Below are 18,173 nucleotides of genomic sequence, written 5' to 3' on the forward strand. Positions count from 1 at the left end.
ATAGGATCCTAATTAGAATGTATTTTGTATCAGAATTTTATCTTTACCATTTTAGATGGCTATTGTTCCAACTGTATATAAATTTCTGAATTTATGTGGAACAATTATTATACTCTAATTTTGTCATATTTGCCTCATTCTTATGTTTACTTCTCTTTTTTCGGTGTCATTTTAATTTTTAATTTTTAATTGATAAGCTAAGTTTATATTTTATCACATTAACGTATAGAATAACATTTTTCTTTATCCACTTTATATTCTGTTGCTAGTTATCACAATATGTGTTATTCTACTTCTTCTATTAATGTGAATTTTAGGGATATGTACATAAGATTGATCATTGTTTGATGGAAGTGTGTGTATATATATATATAAATATATTTTCCTTTTCCTAATTTTTTTTTGGGTATATTACATAATGTTCAATTTGGATGTAATAGCACCATATTAGGCTATTAGTTTGTTATGAAGTGGAAAATGAGTTGAATACAACTTTGACTTTTAGTGTCAAAGTTGTTACATTGAATAAGATTAGCACAACTAGTTATACTTCAATTTTTTTATTCCATATTGTGTTATTTCAACTATATATACCATTTATATTCATTCCTTCAAAAACTTGTCAATATAAAACTAGAAAAGTCTATGCATGCAATGCTTTTGTTTGAATTTTTTGTTATATCTTATTTTTTAACATGTAGTTATTTTAAATATTTTTCAGAAAAAAAATCGCATATCTTATGTTATTTGTTTGTTGTTTTTTAGTTTTGGTATTATAAATTTTTTATCCTTAAATCTTTATATATCAATAAAATTTATAAATATTATATTGGACAGACAAGTTAATATTTATTCCCTGAAAAACTTATCGATGAAAAAACTAGAAAAATGTATGTAATGCTTTTATTTGAATTTATTGTCATATCTTATTTTTTAGCATTTAGTCTTTTCTAATATTTTTCATAAAAAAAATGCTTATCACAAGTGGACAAAAATCTACCACTGCCACGTGTCCAGAAGTGCTCTCAATAATAATAATTATTATTATAAATATGAGTTCAATCAATCATTCACATATTATTTCTGCTTATCCAACGGACATAAACGCTTTATATTATTTGATTCGTGTTGGTTTAATATAATTTTTTAGTCTGAATGTATATGTTAGCCTTACTACTAAATTAAATTTAATCAAGGTTTCGGTTGAGGAACCCATATATGGACAAACTACCATTTCCAAATAGCATTATTATATCACCAAAATGTCACTTCACTACTCTTTGCTTTGTCAATGTTAGGGTTTCAAACGGGTCTTTGAAGAAGAAGAAGCCAAAGCTCTTGCATTGCATTAATCTGATCAGTTCTACCAGTATATCTTCGATTCATCGTTTAATCAGGTTAATTTTACTCTAAAGTTTTTAATCTTTTTGGTTAAAAAAGAGTTTGTGTAGCAATACTTGAATTTTGAATTAACTTCACTTTGTTAGTTGTGCTAAATTGAAATCATGATTGACTGGAATTGAAATATTTGGAATGCATTACTTAGAAAGTTTACAACTTTGGTTGAGTTTCTGAGCTGAACTTTTGGGTTTGATCAAGTTGGTGTAATTTTATTGAATTTCATTGGTCCTGTTTTTCCAAATTGAGTTGTTGAGATGACTGGATTGAAATTTTGTTTGATATAATATGTTAAACATATTGCATGATCATCAATTCCAACCTTATAAATTTTGCCTAATTCTACTGTTTCGTATGTAGAGGGAGGAGTGTTAATAAGAGGCTTACTGGTGCAAGTTTTGTTGTGTCGAAGATGGGTGGAATAGAAGGTACAACTGCAATGTCAGATGTGAGAATGGGGAACATGATTTTCGAATCTATTTTGGAGGAAGGAGTCTTTCGTTTTGATTGCTCTGCAGATGATAGAAATGCAGCATTTCCGAGTATTTCCTTTGTTGATCCAAAAGTTAGGGAGACACCGTTAATGTCTATACATAAAGTTCCATCATATATTCCTACTTTTGAATGTGTCATGGGACAACAAATTGTTAATATTGAGGTAGCAATCTTCTCTTCATGTTAATAGTTAATTTTTTTTTGACTATGTTATTGATCAAGATTATTTCTACTTCAATTAAGCTTCCATCAGGTACCTCATTCTATGGAACTGGGGAGGTTAGTGGTCAGCTCGAAAGAACTGGGAAAAGGGTGAGTTTCAAATACAATTCTGTTGATCAAGATATACTCAATATGCTCTTCTACCTTATGGAGTTGTATTTTCTCCATATTTTATGAATTATAGGCAACAAGAAAAAGAATTTACAAGGACTTATGTTTATAGAAAGCAAACTGTCCTCAATAAAAAGATCAGTCAAAAGCTACTTCTAACATGCAACTTAGGTGACACTGCCTGTCTGAGGCAGATCCAGGATTTTATGTGGATGGGTGCACTATTATGAAGAGGCAGGTCTAGAATTTATGTTTAACAGGTTTAGCCTTTAGAGTCTTACTATTAACTCATTACACTTTTGAAATTATAGGATCAAAATTAAATTCTTTCTACAATTTTAATGATTTTCACATATACTCCATGTCGAAACCCGAAAATGTTGGGATTAGTAGAGCTAGTTGACTATGCTACATCGTTCACTGCTACTAGTTTTTATATATACATTTGTTTTACATAATATTAAATTGTATGGTGACAAAAGTAGAATAGAGATTCGAATCTGTCAAAATTGGGATTTTGAAAGAATAAACCTAATAAGAAAGAAGGAAAAAGAGAAGTACATTTGGGCCCAATTTTAAAAAAAGAAAGAAAAGAATAACAAGGTAAGCATGGAGTTTACACCACCAAATTCACTTATAGAGGTGCACCCAATGATTATTGCACCATAGGACACTTTGAGCTTAGGTACACAAATATATATTGAAGTATTTTATAAAATTATAACATTATTATACATATCTAAGGAAAGGAGCATGGTTCATGTGAACCCATACCCATCCACCTAGATATAGCCTTGCATTGAGGAAGCAAAGGGTAGTTCCGGTCCCGAACATGTACATTCTAGTGGACTATACAACGACAACGAACTAGGTCTCAGTCTGTAACAAGTTGTGGTCGTTCTGAGGATTCATCATGAATAGGTTGCTTATGTTGGCTTCCAGCATACCACACCCCTCCTCCTTTATTTGGGTTTGTGACCGGCAATGTGAGCAAGCTTGCACATGCGGAGTTGTTATGTACATTAGGGACTATGGTGTTGAAAGTTGTATTTTGACCAAGACTATGAGATCATGTAATGGCAGACCATACATACTGCACATCTTGGAAGAGCTTTACTCGCCTTTAACGCAGTCCTTGAATTAAAGTTCTGCGGTTTCTAACACATAATAAATGAACTTCTGGAAAGAGCCTAAGGTGAACAATCAGCAGCAGTGTACAGCTTGCTAATTACTGGTCAGTAGTGTTGATTTGGAACGGGCAATGAAACATAAATCAAACAAATGCATTTATTTGTGATCATTTGCTGCTTAACAAAATTAAAGAACCAAAATTTAAGGCGCTGGTCCCTTTAATAGTGGGAATAAAGCATGATAAGAAAGACCTTCGAAGACCAGTGAAAAATACCTATGAAGAAACATGACCTTCCAAGAGCAAATCACAAGATGAAAGTGGTTAACAGAGTTAAAACACCTGCAAATTTAATTTTATTAATTTCAGATTTTGACATGGAATACTGATGCATGGGGTTATGGTCCGGGAACTACCTCCTTGTATCAATCACACCCGTGGGTGCTTGCTGTTCTTCCCAGTGGCGAGACACTTGGAGTTCTGGCAGATACAACACATCGATGTGAGGTATAGCTACTCTACTTCCTACACCCATGCAAGCACTTATATGTGTTTTGTGTCTTGTCTTTTTGTGTGTGTATTTGTATCTATTCACATATTCTTTACTAAACTACAATTGATGTGTCACTGAATGATTGTTATTATTTGAAGGTTGACTTGCGACAAGAATCCAATATAAGATTTATCAGTCGACAATCCTATCCTGTTATTACATTTGGCCCATTTCCTTCACCAATTGATGTTCTTGTATCCCTCTCTCATGCAATCGGTATGTTCTTACACTATTATGCTTCATTTTTCAGGGATATACGATCTCCTCTTTAAAATAATTTTCTTATTTCTGAGTAGAAAGGTAGTGGCGAGGAGAGGTATCTTTTCACTTCATTTGTATTTCATAACTAAGTGTGGAAATTCCTACTCTCAGGTCTCAGTCTAAATACAAATATAATTGTAAAGCAATTGAGTTCTGTTTGACAGAGTTGTTTAAATGGTTTCTGATGCATCTTATATCATGAGAGATTTTATAAAACCTATATTTTGATTCTGCTGCTGCTTTCTCCAGAACCCAGAATGTCTCATTGTCTTTAGATAACACTCAACTTACTGCATTTGTTAAAATGGTATCTGATGCATTTCAATTTTCATGTTATGAGAAGCTCTTTTAACTCCATTGCTTCATTCTTGTGGATAATTAAGCTCAAAATAAAGACTTCTAAATTCTAATTTGAATTTTTTTTATTCCATTCCTCCCAACCAGCACAGCACTTTCACTTTCCCTATTTATCATACTACTTTGTTTGAAGTAACGGTCATATAATTTTGAATCAGGAACTGTGTTTATGCCTCCAAAGTGGTCCTTGGGTTATCACCAATGCCGATGGAGCTATGTTCCGGATGCTCGTGTTCGAGAGGTATGGTCATTTCTTTTATGTGAAGTAGTCTATTGCTCTCCTCATAGTGCTTGTTTTGCATTTTTATTTACTTTGTTGCTATACTCTGGCTACCTGGATGCACTTTACATTCTTCCTTTGCCACCAACTGTTACTAATTTTCTTATCCTCTTCTTTTTACCTCCATTACTTGTGTTGTGGGGGTTTAGGGGTGGAGGAATCTAATAATTGATTATTACTCAGCTAGGGGCGTAGGAACCATACAAGCTTTAATTTGTCCCTTGTTTCAAAGCTTGATTTCATTTGTCTTTTCTTATCCCCCACTCACGTAATACTTTGGCCCCCCCCCAGGTATGCATCTGGCCATCTTATCTTATATTTCAGTGTGTCTTACCTCATGCAGATTGCAAGGACCTTTCGGGAAAAGAAGATTCCTTGTGATGTCATATGGATGGACATTGACTACATGAACGGTTTTCGATGTTTTACATTTGATAAGGCACGACCTTACTACTTAATCCTGATATATTGTTGATTCTACAGCCAGTTAGTCCAAGTCAATGATCTATTTGTCAGATGTTGATCAAAATTTTCATCTCCTCCCAATTGACATTATTTATTCATGACCTGGCATTAACTTGCAGGCACTTAGTCTGGAGAGGATCACTTGATAATATTTCCTTTGTATATGTAATAGCAAGAACTCTCACCTCCAACCCATATATTATTTTTTTCTGTTGATGAAATTTCTATCTATCCAAAAAGGAATAATGCATAAAGCAGGCAACTGGGAAAAGGATTTTTGTTTTTTCTCCTTGAAACTCCGTGAAGAGAATTTTGTTCTCTTCTATTACCTTGGTTTGACATTCTTGGGACTTCAAGCTACTTAAAGTTGTAAACTATGTCATATTTCCTACTGTCCAGTTATCTGGGAAGCATTCCATTTTTGAGTATTTAACTTACTTGGGAAGTTTACAGCTGGATGCTTCTCTCCCCTTCTCCATTCTTTGCACTTGCTTTGAAACATTAATATTCACAAATAGACATAATTTATGAATTTACAGTGTACTTGCCAAAATTATTTTTTGAGAGTATTTGATCTATGGAAATGCTTGCTTTTGGTATCTGATATTAAACAGGTTGTACTTCATTTGCATTAGATAGTGTCACTTCTTTCTCATTTTTATCTAGTTATGATAACTAAGGTGAATGCTTTTTTGTTTACCAATGTCAAAACTGACACATCTTATAAACTTTTCTGGACATGGTTGTCAGGAGCGTTTTCCAGATCCAAAGTCCCTTGTAGAAGAACTTCATCAATCAGGTTTCAAAGCAATCTGGATGCTTGATCCAGGGATTAAGAATGAAAAGGGATATTTTGCTTATGATAGTGGTTCTGAAGCAGATGTGTGGGTTCAAACAGCAGACAGGAGGCCTTATATTGGTATGTGTTTATCCTGCAGCGTAAACCTTTTTTTTTTTTTAATTGTTTGTATACATTTTTCAGACTTGTCATATTTTTATCTCCATCTTTAGGTGACGTGTGGCCTGGGCCTTGTGTGTTTCCGGATTTCACTCAATTGAAAGCCCGATCATGGTGGGCTAACCTAGTTAAAGATTTCATTTCCAATGGTGTGGATGGTATATGGAATGACATGAACGAACCAGCTGTTTTTAAGGTGGATTATTGAACGTCAAAAAACTTTTAATGTTGCTCTTCTTTTTTCATCTGTCTTTTTTTATTGCAGACAGTAACAAAGACAATGCCGGAGAGCAATATTCACAGGGGAGATCCTGAATTTGGAGGTTGTCAGAATCATTCATACTATCACAATGTATGCCTACTTTTCCTGCTGTAGCTTTATGTGCAAGTTGAATGTGAAACTATAATAGAAGCTCTGAGAGAGAGAGATCTACTGGTGTGCTTGCTGATGACACCCCTGCTCCTTTACTTAATAATGTAATATGCTTATAAATTGACTTGGCTGCCTTTTAAGGTTTATGGGATGCTCATGGCACGATCAACCTACGAAGGAATGAAGCTAGCTAATGGAAATAAACGCCCTTTTGTTCTCACACGGGCTGGGTTTGTGGGTAGCCAGAGGTATGCTGCTACATGGACAGGGGATAACCTTTCTACATGGGAGCACTTGCAGATGAGTATCCCCATGGTTCTTCAACTGGTTAGTAGCCAAGTATAATCACTTATGTCGCTAAGTTTATGTCAGATGCAGGCTTTTCCCTTTTGAATTATACTGCCTGCCACCCCTCGTACCCGTGTCTGACACTAATCCAGTAATATCTATTTGTTGTTTTTATTTAATTTTATTAATATGACTCATTTTGATTTAGCAGACTCCAACAGTTCACTTCTTTTTGCATCTTAGGCAGCTTCAACTAATATTTTTAAGAAGTTATGAAGGATCTACTAAAATGGAGTCTTCAATATTTTCTGTTTGACTCGCTCTAAATCAATTATAAAAATGATGAAGTTTGCTTAAAGGAATATGACAATTAATAATGTGTTTTGATGTTCTCTTAGACCTTAGTCAATGAACTGCTTGCTTTTTATTGAAGAATTTTTAAAGTTGATAAAGTATCCATGAGAGATGTACTTTATGTGTTTTGCTATGGTAGATTATTGCTTGATATTAGTATCTGATTCCTGTCTTGGTTCCATCTCTGTGCAACTAATTAGGACATGGTTATGTGAATGCAAAGATGTAACACACTATATTGCCCTATCATAGATTCTTTTATCTAGTACTTAAAATTGGTATTTCAAGCTATTAATATTCATATCACTTTTTTCCCTATTTTCTGTTAAGAAATCATGGCATTTATTGTTACATGACAGGATGTAAATCTGTTTCGCTCTTTATCATAGTTAAATTTCGCACACAATTAATTTCCAGATCCCGTGTGTGTGTTGTACATGTGTATCATGTATAAATTCTTTACGAGTAACAGTTATTGAAACAAATATATTAGTTTGATTTCGCATTGCACTAGGTTGATGCATTGCACTCTTCTGATGAGGCAACTTTATATTCAGGGACTCAGTGGTCAGCCACTTACAGGACCAGATATAGGCGGCTTTGCTGGAAATGCAACTCCTCGGATGTTTGGGAGGTGGATGGGTGTTGGTTCCCTGTTTCCCTTTTGCCGTGCGCATTCTGAGAAGGACACAAATGATCATGAGCCTTGGTCATTTGGGGAGGAGGTCCACTTCTTTTCTATAATTATGATTTATGAGTAGTTCTGTTTAGTCAAATGACTTATTTAATGTTTCTCTGTCATATCCTGTGGTTCGTCCTGAAAGATTATCAAAGTTCTGCTTATGTTCATCCTCAAAAAAAAATATCAAAGCTCTGCATATGTTTCTGAGTGTAACCTGGTCCCTGTTGGGAGTTTGAGTTTTCATGTTATACTCATTCATTTCCTTAAGGGCTTGCACTCTCTCAATGCCTGTTATTGTTTCAACGGTTAATCGAGTCTCAAACATTCTTGATCCTTATTCTGAAGCTTCAAACATGTAGATTTTATAAGACCAGTCTCATGACAATGATACAATAGCAATTCACATGTATTATCTGGATACCATGTCGAGAAGTGTGATTTTGTTGCTCATTTGATTGCATGGATGATTACAATTCTTCCCACATATTTATATGAAATTCTTTTCTTGGACATCTTTAAGGTAATTAAATCTACAAATAACTGCCGATCACTCTAGAGGAACAAATCCCAATTATTCACTCTGGAGATACAAATCCGTACAATCAACCTAACAGAGATATTCATTTACTTTCCATTTAAATGGTGTAAAATAGCCATTTTTTTTGCATTAGTTTTTACACTTTTGATGCAAGCTTAGTATGTTGGTTCTTGGAGAAAAGTTGAATTTATAACTGTATATACATTTGAATAGTCAACCATTGTTTTTTGATGGTTTTGTCAAGAGTTCCATTGCTTTGTCTCGTTGAATTGTATCTTAAACAAACAAAGAAAGAGGAAACATTATTAATTGCGGATGTAGTCTCTGCTCCTGATATACTTCGGTTTCTGTTTACCTCATTTCCTGAAGTATGGGTTGATGACTGGTGTAGTTGTGCTAATAGCACTCTTTCTTATTGGCATTCTCCTTGTGGATGGGTGATCGCCTTTTTGTCATGTTCACTCAAGGAAATCGATGAAGACGGATATATTTTGATATAGCTAATTGTGCACAGTGGATTACTCTACTTTATTCAAGTGTCTTCTAGAACTAACCAGAATAATATATACTTTTTCACGTCTTCTCTGTATGTAGATTCTGATTTGACTTGGGATCTTTCATCTTAACAGTGCGAGGAAGTTTGCCGCTTGGCATTGGAGCGGCGCTACCGTCTTCTACCACACATTTACACACTCTTTTACTTAGCACACACGAGGGGTACTCTGGTGTCTGCTCCTATCTTTTTTGCTGGTAAATTTTTCATAACTCAAAATTTATTTAGCTCCACAATAAATGTGCATGAAAGCATGGCTGATATAGATAGTAACATCAATTTTGTAGTAATCTGTTGGTTACTCTTGCAGATCCAAAAGACCCCGAGCTGAGGAAACTTGATAACTCATTTTTGCTGGGACCAATTCTTATATATGCAAGGTTTAATTCTTTTTCTTCACAGATGCAGTAGTAGGTGACTGTAGAACTCCGCATATGTGGTATCCTTTGTTTGTGTTCTACAATATACCCATTGCTAATATTCCTGTCTATCAGTCAACTTCATAGGTGGCATATTTTATCATTTTAATCTATACAGTAGATTAAGGGAAAACCAAAACATTTTGCTTGTTCCAGTAGGTGCCTATGTAAATGCTATCAGAAGAGATAAAAAAAATCGGTTTTTATTATGGTTAGAAAACAGTTAGGATACTACATATTCAACCCTGTTGTAAATAACAGGCGATTGTGGTCTACTTTTCGTTCCAATAACTATAAGCCTAACAGACAATTTCTTTTATTATTTGCCAAGTGTTTGGTATCAGGTTTTAGAGACGATACTAACTCTATCATGCGAAACCTCTTTCAGTCTTTCTTTCATGCTTCTGGTTGGATTTTGTCTCCAAATCAGACCACTAAATACCTTACACCACCTTGACTATGCAATGCTCTCCATATAATATGGCAACAATAATCCTTGTCTAAGCAACACGGTCTGTTATCTATTTCATTGGTTTGCTTATCAACCAGTGATAAAGTGGATTAATGTTAAAATTTCACTTCCCAAATGACTGTCTTTAAGCACCTCTGTATTCACTAGGCAATCGACATTCATAGAGGTGACTGATCTAGTAGTGTGAACGAGATATTGCTAACTAACAAGTCTTTATAATGCAGTTGAGACTTGAGAATTGAGCCTTCAGATGGAGAAAGTTGGTTCATTTTGCCTAACCTAATCCATATTTACTTCGTTTGACTGCTTATTTTCATATATATGGGTCAGTGTGGATGGTTTAATCTGTCACGTGCATGCATATACTAACTCATGTTGTACTTGAGCAGCACTCAGCGTGATGAGGAATTGGATACAACTCATCACAAATTACCAAGAGGCATTTGGTTGAGTTTTGATTTTGACGATTCACATCCGGTATTTATTCTTGGGAACTGGATTAAGCACTCATATTATCACTATTTTAATGTACTTTTAATTATCATTGCTTTTATATCTTGTAAAATTTTAGGATTTACCTGCACTATATTTGCTTGGTGGATCAATCATCCCCGTCGGTCCACTTTATCAGCATGTGGGTCAAGCTAATCCTAGTGATGATTTAACATTACTCATCGCTCTGGATGAAAATGGTATTTTCTATCTTTTATGTCATAGTAACATAGTTGACTCCCAAACTCTGGTTAAATTATGGTTGACTAGGTTTAGTTGGTTTAGCAGTTATCGGGAATCTCCTCTTACTTTTTCCATCCCAATTTGTCCTATTTCATTTGTTGAGTGCCAAAGTCAACCAAATTTTGTAATTAAATTATTTAATTCATTTTAGAATATTATATTCTTAATGCTTTTAGAATATAAAACTAGATTTAGAGGAAACCTCAAAAGTGTTCCAAGTTTTCAAAATTGCATTTCAGAATATGAATAACACCTAGAAAGATCAACCAAAAGACCTGGCCAAAAAATAAGAAAGAGGAAATCTCAATCAAAAGTTATTTTACTTGATAAAAGGGAAGGATTCATGAAATATCAATTAATCATGAGATGCTGTTTCTGTAAATTTCGATAAAGTTAGGGAAGTAAGGCTAGGAAGAATGTTTTTTTGGGGGGTCATTTTAGGATAAGTTATCCTGAATCAGAATGACAGAGCTAGGACACTGGTGGAATTTGGGAAATAACAGGAAGAGTACACTGAGATTGAGGAAAATTGGTGTTGAATCAAGCCAAGAGAAATACTAGAAAATTTTCCGAGATTCTTTTTCTTTCTCCTGTATGTGGAAAAAGAGTTCTTTAGCAGCTACAGCACTCAGCATTACCTATACTTTTGCAATTTCAGGTAAAGCTGAAGGTCTTCTTTTTGAAGATGATGGTGATGGATATGAATATAGCCAAGGTGGATATCTTTTGACAACATATGTTGCTGAGCTTCAGTCTTCTGTTGTTACTGTGCAAGTCGCCAAAACAGAAGGAAATTGGAGAAGGCCAAAGCGCCGATTGCATGTTAGGATATTGCTGGGTAAAGGTGCTATGGTATGTTTCCTCATTCCTCACATATATTAGCTTTAGGAAAAGAGAGACCATTTAAGACAGATGTGTTTAATTGGTGATTGTTTGCTATGGATCTCCTTATCCAGCTTGATGCTTGGGGTTCTGATGGAGAGATTATACAATTAGCAATGCCATCAGAAACTGATGTATCAAATTTGGTTTCTGAAAGTGAAGAGAAGTACAGAAATCGTCTGGGTAAACGAGCTCTTCCACTTGTCCAGCTTTGCTTTTTTGTAATATTTTGTTCTCTCTCCAACTTACTGTACAACTCTTACTTGGACTTGCATCAAAAGTGGATCTCTCATCAGATGAAATGGAACTGTGCGAAATTTAATTGTTATTCAAGTTTATTTCCTAGATAGCACAGCACTGTTTAAAAGTTGTACCCAAGTCAGACACCTGCACCCACTACTGAACACTCTCTGTGGTTTCTGTTCAACACTGTTGAGAATATAATTAATAATGAAAGTGTGCTCTCTCTATCAACTTAAGCTTTTAGATGAGATGACCACACACTTCAAGCATGTCCTAGAACTTCTATTGTAATTCTTTAACGTCAACACTGGTATCACCCATTTGTGGTGTTTCATCTGTGCTGAATGCAGATGCACAAGAGAATGCTACAGTATTGCTGCTTCCATTAAATTTCTTTTATTAGGTGTAGGAAAAGCGATGATCTGAAATAATCATTAGGTTCCGGTTAAATGTAAAAACATGATTTAGTAAAGGTTTTCCAAATTCTATTAATGTATCACCCGAACATGCCTGAAATGACTACCAACTTGACGGAACATATTTAATGTCTCACATTTTAAAAAACATTTTAATTTCTGATCTGAAATTCTACATTTGTTTGGCTGCTGCTGTTAGTAATCATATAGATTGAGTGATTGCCAAGTCAGTCTTGAATAGTAAATCTTGAAAACATGGGGGGTTTGAAGGAGGATTCAAGGGAAATCTTTTGCAGGTCTTCCGTTTTTCATGTTTTTCAGGGTGGTGAGGCCCAAGTTATGTAAGCATTTATTTTGAAAACACTACATGGGATCCCTATTAGCTGTTGAATGCAGTGTGTTCTCTATCAACGAGAACTAAGCAGCTGGTTTTCTAATTAATCACACTTACAGATTAGCAGAGTAATTGGGGTTCTTTACTTTTGATGTTTGTTTTATAGGTCTACCTATTCTTGGACATCTTATCCTTTTCAGTTCAATTTCTTTTGGTGCAAGTTGTTTTATAACTGAAAGAAAGTTTTGTTTCGATGTTGTTAATTAATTGCAGAAAGTGCTAAACGTATACCAGACGTGGAAACTATCTCTGGACATAAAGGAGTAGAACTTTCAAGGACCCCAGTTGTTCTGAAGAGTGGTGATTGGGAGCTGAAAGTGGTCCCTTGGATAGGTGGTAGAATCCTTTCTATGGACCATATTCCTTCAGGTATTGTGAGCTTCATAGTTCTTTTTTTCTTCAGTAATTCGATAACCCTTCACTTTCTTTGCATTTTTGCTGGTATTCATCAAACTTATTCATGTCCATTTACATTGCAAGTATCCTTTATTTAATACATTAGTGGACATGTACACTGGAAAGTGTTTGGACACTACTTAAATTGGTCATGCTAAATATCTTCATAAGGTTCTTTTAGTCGTCCACTAGTCCAAAATGATAATTTAATCAAAATCCGGACTATACATGCTCACTTATCATATGTGATACTACCAACAATTCATTTCTCTAGACTCTTTTCCACAACTAACAAGTTAAGATTTGACTGCATTACAAACTAACACCAGTTTAATCAAACTTATAATCTTTCGCTATCTGAACAGTGGTTCTCTTGTCCTTCCTCAGTTATTCATACAATGTTTGAATAGAGAAATGGGTTTTCCATATTTCTATCTGATAAAAGAGCCTTTCATTGTTAAACATTTTAATCCTTTGTTTTGCTATATGAAGCATTGGTTTGAGTTCTCATCTTTTTTTACTCTTATCTGTACTTAGCATTTCTGTCCAGCCAGATTTCTCCCCTGTTTTCTCAATGTTTGGAAACCTATAAGCTTGATTAAAGTACTGATATCAGAAGAAATGCTGATTATTTATACCGTCTTATTCATCTATTTCCTGGTAACAGGAACTCAATGGCTTCATAGCCGGGTGGAAATAAATGGGTACGAAGAATATAGTAACCGTGAATACAGATCCGCTGGGTGTACTGAGGAGTATTCAGTTATTGAGTAAGTAAATAAGAAGTACCTCATGTAGCATGTTTCAAATAGTTTCTATTTGGTAACCGAGGAACGAAATTAGTATTAATTAAGTTCTAGCAATGACAAGTTTTATTCTTCATTGATCAAAAATGGAAAACTGAAAATGCTGCTTGTGTGAATTCAAGTTTCCAATTTCTGTTGAATAAAATGGTAAATCTTTTGAGATTCATTATAAAGGAGAATTTATTTTCTCACCTGATAGAAAGTTGTGCATGTACTGTGGTCCAGAAGAAAGAAAAGCGTAGCTGAACTTCCAAATAAATGGCACAAAAATGTGAAAACAATGAAAAGATTAGTGAACATAATAAAAAGGAGCTGTTGTTGGGATTGAGCTGAAATCTGGCTAAGGTGGTGTTTTTTTTATACTCCCGATTGAAATGTGAAAGAGAGAAACCAGCTGCCTTGTAGGGTTAACTTGTTTTTGTAAATCCTGGAAGGCATAGTGAAACTAGGTCTGTACTTGTTTTTGGATATACTTAGAAATGAATTTCTGATTTGGAAGCAGGGAAAAGAGAGCCAGAATTTTTAAAATTGTAGGATTAATCTGTCAAACAATTTATTTGATTGTTAAACTTCTCTAGCGGCTCCCTGTATTGTAATCAATCGTCACAGAGTGTCTTTTCTGGGGTAATGAAATTATCTGGATTGTTCTCGACTCAAATCCAGGAGATAGTACTATAATTTTTGAAAATATCTTCTTGTAATTTTCCAAATCACATTTTTTTTAGAGAATTGGTGCACTGTTTTAAATATTAGGAAGGGTCAAATGTTTGGCTTCTGATATGTTGATCATTTAAGAGTGAAGATGGATTTGAATTGGGTAGTGTTGGGTGATATAACTTCTTCATATATGACATCGTCGAAAAGTTTTGGTGTGATTATGCTATTGCACTTCATTTTTGTCCCATCTCATAAAGCAGTTCAATTTGGTCTTATATGCTAATTCTTCATTTTTGAAAATTTTCTTTCCGTATTTGTTACTTTTAAAATTAGAATTTTGATTCATTATTGTATATTTTATCCACAAGGGGACTTTTTCTTCTCTGTTGTTCACTTTAACTCTTCCTGTTCTGCAGACGAGATCTGGAACAGGAAGGAGAATCAGAGTCTCTTAGGCTGGAAGGTGATATAGGTGGAGGATTAGTTATGGAACGATATATATCTTTGCCAAAAGACAACTCCAAGGTTTTCTGCATTGATTCTGGAATTGTAGCTCGTGGAGTTGGTGCTGGTTCTGGAGGATTTTCTAGGTCTGTTCTATCCTACATCTTATTATTGAAAACTACTTGTAGGATCTCTAACAACCACCTGTTGAAATATTGATTTTCTTACTGGCTATGCTGCTGGGCTTTTCAAAAATGTTGCCGTGTGCGTGTGGGATTCTCCAAAAGTAGTGCATTTTTGGATGATCTAACATTGGTGCAGCAACATTTTTGGAGGGTCTAAGCAACATAGCTTTACTTGTAGATTTTAACAAAAATAATTATTTTTTGGGTCAATATTCTTATTTCTGGATAGTCATGTTCATAATAGCTGGTTGAAATATACTCTCTCTCCCCTTTATATGGTCTAGAGCCTCAATTTAATTCATTCTCTCTCTCTTATTTCTGATGGCTTTTGGCATACTTTTTATTGTGTTGGTAGGCTTGTGTGCTTGCGTGTGCATCCAATGTTCACGTTGTTGCACCCAACGGAATCATATGTGTCCTTTACTTCCATCAATGGGTCCAAGCATGAACTTTGTCCAGAATCTGGAGAACGAGTGTTTGAAGGAGATCTTCTCCCAAAGGGTACATCCTACTCATTACTTTTGCTCACCTGAACTGTTTTATTTTTATTGTGCACACATATTTGTGGTCATGTTACTCTGAAGAAACCTGCTTTGCGCAAACCTTTTCATTTTGTAAAAGCATAACAGGAAGTAAAAGTAGATTATAGTGGATGGCCTGAACTTGGTTGTGGTGTAGGTAAGCCAATATATGTAAATTTCTGTGAGACTCGACCAGATTTTGAATTAGTATGGTACCTTAGTAAGACTAGTGAAATCACCAGGGCTTGCTTCTTTAGAGGAATATAATAGTAAGACGGGACTGGAAGAACGGAAAAGACAAATTGGGAGCTATTTATGGGAAGATTCCAAATGAGGGGAAGTGCACAAATTGCACGAGTTACCTGTCAATGTGCAACACTTCCAGTAAGCAACTTGTTATAATTCCCTGTTCCAGTTATTCAGAAATATTCTCCCCATTTAGTGTTTCTTCATGCTTATTCCCTCTTTATCAGTTTCAACTATTTAAACTTTATGTAAGAGCTAGAAGAAGATATCGAAAGGGGCATAGATGCTTTACCTGGTCTATTCAGACACCTTAAGAAACGGGGATCAAAAGCTTGACAGGATGTCATTTATTACGTAGGGAAAGAATAAAGCTACAAGTTAAATGTGTAAGCATCTCCTGCAAATATTTGAAGGACACATCCTTTTCTGGAATGTATGCTGAATACTCGAGTGAAGGGTTTTAGCTGCAATGTTCGATATGAGTTGCTTTTATTTGCATGTTCACCTATTTTGCCTATTTCTATTTTTGCCGATGTGGAATACAAAAAAGGGTAATTCTAATCACTTAAGCTTAGGCAGATGGAAATAAATCACCTAATGTTTTTCATCTCTACTGTGGTTTGATCAGTTGATTATTTGTTCAGTGTTCATGAGTAAAATCAAGGTTGCAATGTTTGAACCAGTGTGACTATGTTGATACCTTTTCTTGAATTCCTTTTCAGGTGAATGGATGCTTGTTGATAGATATCTTGGTCTAGGATTAGTCAATCGATTCAACATCGATCAAGTACACAAATGTATGGTGCATTGGGGCACTGGAACAGTGAATCTAGAGCTCTGGTCTGAAGAGAGGCCCGTCTCAAAGGAATCACCTCTTAAAATATCTCATGAGTACGAAGTGCAAAAGATAGCCTAAAACTGTCACCCAGCATTGACAACTTGTTCGATGAGTATTTTCTGGGATTGAAGAACAGTATACATTTTCAAAAGCTATGGCCTTATGTAGATGGTGTAAAGGCAATAAGAATGACTTAGACGTCATACTCACCTTCCTCCAGCTTATTATTGACAGTCCGTTCAGGGTTTCAAACTCAATGATGCAACTAAATACGAATAAATAAAGTTTTCCGAGAAAACCTTGCTAGTCAGGGAAGACCTTGTAGGAATAAGCGACAGAAGATTGCTAAAGAGGACACTGTATATGGTCCTGGAATCTTATTAGTTTTGGACTTTTGGTATGCAGACCAAACAATAAAATTAATGCAAGCCTCCTGCCATAGTTTGACAATTCACACTGGCTATGTAGATGGCATAATGACAATTAAAAACCTCCTCTTAATTTGTTCTTCCCTTTATCCTTCTGGAAAGGGGGACCTTGGGAAAAAGTAATAACTCCAGTGGTGTGTTGGTATAGGAAGGGAAATGTTTTTCATGAAAATATTTTCTTAGAAAATAAGGGCCGGGGTCCGATCTGCGCATCGTAACCCAACAAATAAAGTACATTATATAGTCCATTAACCTATGTGAAAGTAGCAAATACCAAACAGGTAAAGTTGGTGATCAATAACCGAGTTATAAACAACTAATTAAAGCCTATAACCCCCCCCCCCCCCCCCCCACCCTTTGCATATAGCTTCATTCATAACCACCCTACTAACAACCACATTATTTTAAACCAATTTCTTGAATAGGCTCAACTCCATTCATCCATTTCTTCTCAAAAATAAAAAAAATAAAAAGACTAAGCTCATGACACCATTTTTCTTGTAGAAAATATGGTTATAGGGCCTTCTCCATTTGTTCCTCTTCTTCTTGTACTCAGCCTAGGATTACTTCTCCATGGCCAAAACATAATTGAAAGAGTTCCATTAGCCCTTGATATTGAAGAAATAAACTTCACTTTCTATATTTTCATCCCTTTTTTAGCCATTGTGTTTGTATATTTCACTACTCAATCAATCTTGGCATCTCTTATTGTTATACTACTAACTTACACTGTTTTAAAAATTCTTCTTGGTCCACTTTTACTAGTAGTGTTACTATGTTTGATAATTATTTATGCACCTTCTTTACAAGGTTACAACAATTATTATTATAGGGTGAGAGATCATGAAGATGAGTTTAGAAGATGGGGATGGTTGTATATTATTTTGATCTTCTTGGGTTTTCAAGTGATGTTTTCTTCAACACAAGGTAATGAATGGGGACTTGTTATGCTTGGTGTGGTTGTTTACATCTTATTTAACTTCTTTAGTGAGTAAGTCTCGATCAGTGGACGGAGTTATCTAATACTTATGCTGGTGGATGTAGCAAGTATTCAGTGGAATCATTGAACCGCGA

General features: G+C 35.0%; 1 protein-coding gene across 1 annotated transcript; it reads left to right on the forward strand.

The window, feature by feature from the left end:
- The first annotated feature begins 1,168 nt into the window (after window positions 1-1,168).
- Window positions 1,169-16,946, forward strand: LOC125827046 (uncharacterized). The gene is made up of 23 exons (XM_049506403.1): window positions 1,169-1,397; window positions 1,759-2,056; window positions 2,137-2,205; window positions 3,725-3,862; window positions 4,007-4,124; window positions 4,685-4,767; window positions 5,150-5,245; window positions 6,022-6,190; window positions 6,283-6,425; window positions 6,495-6,581; window positions 6,744-6,929; window positions 7,802-7,969; window positions 9,094-9,214; window positions 9,328-9,397; window positions 10,298-10,385; window positions 10,480-10,600; window positions 11,302-11,495; window positions 11,600-11,708; window positions 12,792-12,947; window positions 13,642-13,744; window positions 14,854-15,027; window positions 15,422-15,567; window positions 16,556-16,946. The coding sequence occupies exons 1-23, from the start codon at window positions 1,219-1,221 to the stop codon at window positions 16,747-16,749; spliced, it is 3,210 nt and encodes a 1,069-aa protein (XP_049362360.1). The 5' UTR covers window positions 1,169-1,218; the 3' UTR covers window positions 16,750-16,946.
- The last annotated feature ends 1,227 nt before the right edge of the window (window positions 16,947-18,173 follow it).

The sequence above is a fragment of the Solanum verrucosum genome, unplaced genomic scaffold (genome assembly GCF_900185275.1).
Source record: "Solanum verrucosum unplaced genomic scaffold, falcon-dt-bn FXZP01000060.1, whole genome shotgun sequence".
Lineage (NCBI taxonomy): Eukaryota > Viridiplantae > Streptophyta > Magnoliopsida > Solanales > Solanaceae > Solanum > Solanum verrucosum.

Coding starts and splice junctions, on each gene's coding strand:
- LOC125827046 (XM_049506403.1), top strand. CDS start 1,219: ATGGACAAACTACCATTTCCAAATAGCATTATTATATCACCAAAATGT. Junction 10,601..11,301: donor CATCGCTCTGGATGAAAATG/GTATTTTCTATC, acceptor TTGCAATTTCAG/GTAAAGCTGAAGGTCTTCTT. Junction 15,028..15,421: donor GGTTCTGGAGGATTTTCTAG/GTCTGTTCTATC, acceptor TTGTGTTGGTAG/GCTTGTGTGCTTGCGTGTGC.